Here is a 9433-nt window from a genome sequence, read left to right as displayed (position 1 = left end):
CAAAATTTTCTGTAACTGGTTTCCCCAAGAAGAAACGAAAGAAAACAAAATCTCCTCCAAGTGCCAAAAAATATGACACTGAAAGTCGCTCCTAAACCTTCCAGATCCTTCTGATATACCAAATACTTCAGATTCTATTTTATCAATTTGTCCATCTACATCTGATATATCTGATGTAGAAATGTACCAACATTCTTCCTAATAAATCGCCCCCAGGTGGTCATTTGTAGTTTGTTCAAACATTCCTTTTCTTTTCTTTTTTCTTTTCATGTTTGGTTTTATTTCGTGGAATTGTCGTGGGTATCGTTCCAAAACAGTCGAAATCAAATCGATTTTAAATGATCACAAGCCTGTCTATTTTGCATTACAAGAGACTTATTTAAAACCTTCAATAATTTCTAAAATTAAAGGATACAAGTGCATACGCAAGGATTCAAATACAAATTTAAACGCTAGTGTTTCAGGAGGTGTCTGCATTTTCACTTCCAACTCCTTTCCCAGCGCACCTCTTATCCTTAATACCAATTTGGAGGCTGTTGCTATCCAAGTCCACATAAAGACACTTATAACAGTTTGCCGTGTATACCTCCCTCCACGTGAGATGATTTTGCAAGAAGATTTAAACTCTTTAGTGGATCAACTTCCTTTCCCTTTTATACTGCTCGGTGATTTTAACGGACATAGCATCCTATGGGGAAATGAGGACACTAACTCTCGTGGTCAACAAATTGAACAGTTGATTTCTGATCATAATCTCTGCCTCTTAAATAGTGATGAAAAGACATATTTTCACGAACCCACTCGCTCATTTCATTCATTAGACCTTGCTATATGTTCGCCAATTTTACTTCCACTTTTAAATTTTTCAGTTGGAAGAAATCTTCTCAATAGTGACCTCTTTCCAATTTTCATTACCCTTGCTGATAGTGTTAGGATGGCACAACGACCATCTGTCTACTTATTCCAACGGGCAGATTGGGACAGCTTTCAGCAGTTGGCCTTAATTACTGAAGCAATGGTTAATTGTTTGGATATCTCCGAGGCTGTTACACAAATAACTGAAATTATATTATATGCCGCTGATATTGCAATTCCAAAAAGTTCTACAAGACCTCGTAAGCTTTCCAAACCTTGGTGGAATAATACCTGCAGTGAAGCAGAGAAGGCATAAAGTAAACGATGGAATATTTTTAGAAGGCGTCCAACAACAGAAAATCTCGTTGCATTCAAGTGTGCAAAGGCTTTTGCCCGAAAAGTTCGAAGACGCAGTCAGAGGGAATATTGGATTGGATACGTGTCTCGTATTAAATCTAATATTTCTAGCAAGCATTTATGGAAAAAAGTAAAGGCTGCTAACGGTATTTATCAAGAATTTACATTTCCTGTTTTAAAGAATAATTCCTCTATTTACTCATCACCCAGAGATATAGCTAATATTATTGCTGAAACATTTTCCAAAGTGTCTAGCTCGGACAGCTATAACCCTACGTTTCTAAGTATTAAGAGCTGTGCTGAGCGACAACCAATTAACTTTAAAGTAAGACCTGCCCTCCCGTATAACTCTGAATTCAACATGCATGAGCTCGAAAAGGCACTTTCTAAATCTCATAACACTAGCCCAGGACCTGATAAAATTTCATACCATATGCTTCGCCACTTGAGTGTTCCCTCACTTTACTATATACTTCACCTTTATAATAGAATTTGGAATGAGGGAGTTTTTCCTTCTCAATGGCAGGAAGCTACTTTCATTCCAGTTTTGAAACCAGGGAAAGATCCGACGGATCCTTCAAACTATCGCCCTATTGCACTTACCAGTTGTTTAAGTAAAACATTTGAAAGAATGGTTAATTTTCGGCTTATCCATCAACTAGAATTGGAAAAACTCATACCATTACATCAAAGTGGATTTCGCAAAGTTAGATCTACTCTAGACAATATTCTACAGCTGGAGACGGAAATCCGTAATGCATTTGTGCGCAGAAATCATTTAGTCTCGATATTCATAGATATTGAAAAGGCATTTGATCAGACTTGGCGTTATGGGATACTTCGAACCCTCTATGAGTTTGAGTTTCGTGGTCAATTACCACTTTTTATTAAAAATCTTTTGTCTCGTCGGAATTTTAAGGTCTGTATTGGAACAACATTCTCTGACTCTTTTATTCAAATGGAAGGTGTTCCTCAAGGTAGCGTATTAAGCGTTACCCTTTTTATCATTCATATTTCTAAAATTCTTTTAATACTTCCTTCATCAGTTTCAAGCACATTATATGTTGATGATTTACAAATTTCTTGCCAGGGATCAAACATGAGACTAATTGAAAGGCAGTTGCAAACTGCTGTGAATATTCTTGTCAAACGGTGCAATCAGAACGGATACATAGTTTCATCAAGTAAAAGTTGTTGCGTCCATTTTTGTAGAAAACGCAGTATTCACCATGAACCTGAAATTTATATACACAACAGAGTTCTTCCCGTGGTCCCAGAATTTCGTTTTAAAGGAGTAATTTTTGACCGAAAACTCTCTTTTCACATTTCATTTCTACGAAAAAAATGTTAAATATCCTAAAGGTTCTCTCCAACACATCTTGGTTGGCTGATAGGACATCATTAATCCAAGTTTATGAAGCTTTAATTTTATCTCGGATAGACTACGGTTGTATAGCATATGGTTCTACCAACATTTCTGCTTTGAAAAAACTTGATACAATCCATCATTCTGCTCTGAGGAATAACTCAGGAGCTTTCCGCACATCCCCAGTGCAAAGTTTATATGTGACGTGCCATCAACTTCCACTTTCTCTGCGTCGACAGAAATTATCATTGCAATATTATTTTAAGGTTTTATCTATACCGAAACATCCTTTAAATTGCACCACTCTGAATCAATTGCGAATTTATAATGCTCGTTCAACGGCTACCCGTCCATTTTATGAACGTATGAAATCTTTCATTTCTAACACACAACTCTCTGAAGTGAGAATTTTGTCTGTTGACCATTTCTACTTTCCTCCCTGGAATACACCATCGATTTCTCACATAAACCCATTCATTGGCTTCAAAAAATCTTGTATTGATGCACAGTCGCTTCAGCGACAATTCCTTGAGCATCGCGCTCAATTCAACAATTATTAAACAATCTTTACGGATGGTTCACAAATGATGAATCATGTCGGTTTCGGAGTTATTTTAGATAACACTTCTTACAATTATACTCTCCCCAAATATTATTCAGTATACACAGCATAGTTGTGTATACTGAACTGCTATTTTATATGCTGTACAAAGTATTTCTTCATTTGACACTCGTAAATTTTGTATATACACCGACAACATCAGTATTTTACAAGAATTACAAAATTTTGATTACCCTTGTCATCCGATTGTTGCACAAATCATGGAACAACTATCAATGCTGGTCAACAGAGATTTCGACGTAATTTTCTGTTGGGTACCGAGTCATGTTATAATCCATGGCAATGAGCTTGCAGATCAAGCTGCAAAATTAGCTTCAGAACCTTTCAATTTTCGTGTTCCCTTTTGTGATGTATCGAGTTATATCAAACGGTATATCTATGAAAAGTGGCAAGAAGTTTGGGACAGGCAAGCTGATAACAAACTACATGCTATTCAACCAAAAATAAATATGTGGCCAGTTTTACCAAACCGATGCGCAGATGTAAAATTAATTCGTCTACGAATCGGACACACCAGGTATACGCATAGACATTTGCTGTTTGGTGGCCTTGTGGATGGCGCAGCTTGTCCTAAATTGGACCTTGTGCCAATAAACCTCACCATACCTACCTACCTACCTTAATGAGTTTCAATGAGGTCGTATGATTAAAATGCAAGTCGATGGAATTTATTCCCTCTGTTTTAGCTTCATTTCTTTAAATTTCTTTTGTTGATGGCTAGTGATACTTATGGAGACAAAAATAATTGTACTTATGACGGCACTTGTGACTCTCTAAAAATGAAAAATGAGATACTTATGCATTATCTAAATTCAAATTATATCAATCTCGCTTTTCAGATCTCAGGAATCCAAATGACATTTTCCGAATGCTGTTATCTTTATTAGAATTCATAGAATATTTTAAAACCTTCTGAACGGGAGGATTGATTAGTGAACTTCACTGAATAACAACTCAAATTAAAATAAGGAAAGGTTATATAGAATCTGTTCCTTTTCATGAAACTCTGTAGAATTTCTTCCTGAGTTTCAGTTTTCTTTTTCCTTCCTAAGGCTGTACTTTTTATTCCGGTGGGGGGGGGGGACAGCAATTTAATCATACATTAAATTGCTGTCTCAAGAAGTGTTGGGGTCTTGCCCACACTTAAACAATTAAGTGTATTGTAATTAAATAAAGCATTATCTTATGGTGATTTATTCTGAATTATGTCAGATGATTATTTCTTGCTTTATTTATTATTATTTTTGCTGTCTTTAGAATTCTCTATTGTGGTATGTCTGCTTCTTTTCTCAGGGTTTTAAATTGTGCTACCATATATAATAAAAGTAATTCTGAATCTGCTCATTTTCATGAAATTTCTTTTTTTTTCAGATTCATTCATATCGCTTATAATGATACATGTTTCCCTGCTTCGTAACGCAGACGAATGTGTTATTAAATATTGGTTGTATTTTTTTCTTGTTATCTAGAGGTTTGATTAGTGAACATGATTGAATAAGGGTTCATTATACAGAACTTGTTTCTTTTCATGAAACTTAAATCTTCCTGTTTTTCAGTGTATCCCTAAGGTTTTAAGGACCAATAAAAAAATATCATAAAAAAACTTTAAACTAGACCCTTATGTGTTAATTTTTCTTCCTTTTTTCCTTTTTCTTACTACTCATGATGTCAGTGGCAAGAAGTTGTAACATACAAAATATAAAAATTGGAATTGAAATCGACCTTTTAGAATTTTACTTAAAGGCAAACACTTCCGATCGCCGCTTATTCGCCGAAATTTTCTTGCTGTCCTAATCTTTAATTTTTGTATGCTCTCGATGTTTTTTGCAGTTTCTATAAGTATGAAAGGAAATATGAGCATTTTAATATATGCAGAAAGAATGCTGACTTTCTTTAAATCCTTCCCGTTTATTCTGATGTTTAAATATTTCATCTTCGGATTTTCTATATTGGATGAGTGTAAAAATTTTCCATAGTTATAACAAAGTTCATTCTTCAGAAAGCTCTGTGTTTCCGCGCTGTGATGTTATGTCTGGGTGAAGAAGTACAATTTTTATTTCATATCAATCCTTAAGAGTAATGCAGATTTTGAAAAATGATATTCTAGATTCTCTGTGCACATTCATTATATATAGCCTACTGCATCTTATTCATTTGAAAGACTTTAAAAAAATATTCATTTAAACTGTGGAGTGGTTTCATTCAATATCAAATAGACACGAAATTATCAGTTGTTTTATAACAAGATCAGATTCGCTTTATAAAATTCATTATTTATATAAATTTTGAATAAAATTCCAGAATAATGCTGAAGCATTGAAAAAAATCGATGGACTGCAAGACATCGTCTCTTGTTATGGCGAATGCACTGGATTGTTCCTTTTTTGGATTTCTCTATTTAATATCGATTTTATATCATTTCGTTTCCGCAAAAACCAAAATTTTCTCTTTTCTTTTCTTTTGTTTCCTTGGGAGAAACCACACCTGTCTGCTATGTTTGTCGTCATTGTATCTAGAATAGAATACCACAAGACTAAACAATATTCACTTTGAATTAGTTTAACATCCATACTTTTGCGATAGAGAGAAACATGCATTTATTTTTTTTAAAAAATACATAAAAATCCATTTCAATAATTATTCAAATATCTTTTTTGTGGATTCTCCGCCTCCATTTCCGTTCTCTATCACAAAAAAAATGCATTGAATATACTAAAAATGCATAAATGTACACTGGCAAAAAGTAAAAACACACAAAGTCATTTTGATACCGCCTTGTTGGCGCTTTTTGTAAAGAATGTAGCAAACATACGCTGGCTTGACTTCAGCGATAAAATTATTGTAACCCTGCTGACATGGGATCAGTTTTCAAAAACTGTTTCGTACTGAGTTCGTTGTGGTGTCGTTGCACCTCGATGAAATAAAAAGTTGGCTTTCGAATTGTCGTTTGATTTTAAATAAGAATACAGTCCACTTATTACAAAATTGAAATGAACCAGCTTAAACTTATGGTAAATTCGTACCATAAAATTTGGTCGGCTCGCGGAGTTTGAATTTTAATTAAATTTTGATTTGAATAGTAAATAATAATGGAGGAAGACGTTACTTCGTTAAATCGGATACGTTGTGGAATCAAAGCGCAAATAACCAGACTATTAAAGTCAATAAAGGATCAACAGTTAGAGGATGTTAAAATAGAAGAAATTGAAGTCAAGTTGGATAAAGTGCGTAAATTAAATCAACAATTTGAACTTTTAAGACAAGACTACTACAAAATTGTGAAAAAAGATGAAGATTTATTGGAAATTGAAAATTGTTTCGAGGATATCGACTCGGATTTCCTAAAATTGGAGGTAAGCTTGAAAAAACTTTTTAACAATTGCATGCATGAAAATGGGAATGCAAAAATTAATAAATATAATGATGTTAATATCAAGCTGCCAGAAATTCCATTACCAAAATTTTCGGGTAATTTTTAGGAATGGAACATTTTTAAAGCTCAATTTGATTCGTTAATTTCTTCTAACAAATAACTTTCAGAGACGCAAAAGCTTTATTATTTACAATCATGCTTAGTTGGAAGGGCGGTTCAGATGATATCGAATGACGATACATTTCATTCCTTGTTGAAAGCTCTGGAAGATAGATTTGATAATAAAAGGCTTATTGTTAATACTCATATTAATGAAATATTTTCGATTGAAAAGTTGCACAATGAAAGTGCTAAATATTTAAGATCATTAGTTGATCAATTACACAAACATTTAAGAGCTCTAAAATTATTGGATTTAGATTTGGATAAACTAAGTGAAGCTATGTTGATTAATATTGTTATGCAGAAATTGGATAAAGAATCGCGTAAACAATTTGAAATGACCTTGACGTCAAATGAGCTAACTGATTGGGATACCTTTATAAAATTTATTGAGAAAAGATCTCAAATTTTAGAAAATTTGCAAAGTAATATCGTTCAATCACCAAAATCGAAATTTATTTCCCAAAGTTCTAACCCACGTACTTTAGTAACAAAGGTAAATGACACTTCATCAAAGTGCCCTGTTTGTCGTCTACCAGCAAATCATCCTATCTATAAATGCAAAAGTTTTCTTGATTTAAATGCTGTGGAACATTTTAATATGGTTAAAAAACTCTCCCTCTGTGTGTTGTGCTTAAAACCAGGGCACAAATCAGCTTTTTGTTGCCAATCTAAGTACTTGTGTAACATCTGAAATGGTAATCATAATTATCTTTTGCACAGACATAGCAAACCTTCGATCGGAAGAGAAAATATTACTCATTCCGAAGCAATTCCTTCGGAGCCGAGGACTGATTTATCCCCAACAGATGTAACTTCGGCCGCTTCACAGCATACTTCCTCTGCCTGCTTACTTATAAAAAATAAAAGCGTTCTACTTCCAACTGCAATAGTACTTATTCAGAATATTTATGGCCATTTCTCGAGAGCTAGAGTAATATTAGATAGCGCTTCTCAGGCAAATTTTGTAACAAAGCAGTTTGCTGACAACGCGAATTTGCGAAAACAAAAAATAAATACATCGGTTTCTGGATTAGAAGGAATTTCTACTTCGATTGAATATGAGGCTGTTGCTAATATAGCCAATTGTAATGGATGTTTCTTTTTATCACAAACCTTTTTTGTAATAGATAAAATTACGGATATGGTTCCAGCAACAAAAGTTAATTTAGAGAATTTAGAAATTCCACAGGTTATGCTTGGTGATCCAGAATTTACACGGAGTTCCAAAATCGATTCACTTTTGGGTGCTGAAACCTTCTTTTAAATTGTTAAGGGTGAACAAATATGTTCATCTCTAAATTCATTAATATTTCAAAATACTGTATTTGGTTATGTCGCTGGTGGCTATGTAAATACAAACAATCAAGAGCCATGTACTAATAATTTATGTAGTTTAGTTTCTCGAAATGAGAATATAGAAAAAATAATCGAAAAATTCTGGTTAGTGGAAAATATTAGTGAAGAAAATACTATTCATAGTAGTGAAGAAGAGTTTTGCGAGGCGCATTTTAAAGAAACCCACACTAGAAATAAGGATGGTCGATTCGTAGTTAAAATGCCGATGAAAGAAGGTTTGCTGGGTGATTCTAAAGCCTTAGCCAATGTTAGACTTAACCAAACAGTTAAGCGATTGCATAAGAATCCCATGATGCAAAATTTATATAAGGAATTTATTGCAGAATACGAAAGTTTGGGTCATATGGAAAAAGTAAATAATGGCCTTTGTGAAGGATCCTATTATTTGCCGCATCATGGAGTTTATAAACCTGAAAACTCAACCACAAAATTAAGGGTTGTATTTAATTCCAGTGCCCCTAGTACATCGGGACAAAGTTTAAATGATTTGCTTCTTGCCGGTGCAGTGAAAGAAAATATTTTTGAAATAATGACTAGATTTCGGACTTATAAATACGCATTTACGGCAGATATTAAGAAGATGTACCGTCAAATATTAATTGATGAATCACAAAGAAGTCTGCTAAAAATATTATGGAAGGATAATATGAATGAATCTCCAACTACTTATCGTCTTAACACTGTCGCTTACGGCACAAAATCGGCTCCATTCTTGGCCATTCGTTGTTTGAAGCAACTCGCTTTGGATGAAGCGAAAAAATTTCCGTTAGCTTCGCAAATTACACTAACAGATGTGTATATGGACGATTTCGACTCGGGTGCTGCTACTTTAGAAGCAGCCCAGGAATTACAAAGGCAGTTGATACAAATGCTGCAAACTTGTGGCATGGAGCTTCATAAATGGACTTCAAATTCATCTGAACTCCTAAATAATAGCTCTGATTAAGCTAACCAACAATATTTTCTCGTTGATCGACATTCTTCAGTAAAAGATTTGGGTCTGAATTGGCAACCAAAAGAAGATTATTTTCTTTTTAAGGTAGACTTAAAGATCAAGCCTTTCTACACTAAAAGACACGTGTTGTCAGTTATCGCTCGTTTGTATGACCCATTAGGTCTCGTTGGTCCTGTTATCACAAAGGCCAAAAATTTTATGCAAAAATTATGGATCCAACAATTGAACTGGGAAGATACTCTCCTTCAGTCAATTCAACCAGAATGGTCGAATTTTGTGACATCTTTGAAAGTCATCGAAAATCTCAAAATTCCTAGACATATCTTGACAGAATCTTATAAAAGAACTGTTGTAGTAGGTTATGCTGATGCGTCTGAAGCTGCT

The 9433-nt window shown here is 34.1% G+C and overlaps 1 protein-coding gene across 1 annotated transcript; it reads left to right on the top strand.

The window, feature by feature from the left end:
- Positions 1-8293: 8293 nt before the first annotated feature.
- On the top strand, positions 8294-9040 carry LOC129956582 (uncharacterized). The gene has a single exon (XM_056068509.1). The coding sequence runs from the start codon at positions 8294-8296 to the stop codon at positions 9038-9040; it is 747 nt and encodes a 248-aa protein (XP_055924484.1).
- The last annotated feature ends 393 nt before the right edge of the window (positions 9041-9433 follow it).

This window comes from Argiope bruennichi, chromosome 11 (genome assembly GCF_947563725.1).
Source record: "Argiope bruennichi chromosome 11, qqArgBrue1.1, whole genome shotgun sequence".
Taxonomy (NCBI): domain Eukaryota; kingdom Metazoa; phylum Arthropoda; class Arachnida; order Araneae; family Araneidae; genus Argiope; species Argiope bruennichi.
This window is presented reverse-complemented; position numbering and strand designations above follow the sequence as displayed.

Coding starts and splice junctions, on each gene's coding strand:
- LOC129956582 (XM_056068509.1), top strand. CDS start 8,294: ATGCCGATGAAAGAAGGTTTGCTGGGTGATTCTAAAGCCTTAGCCAAT.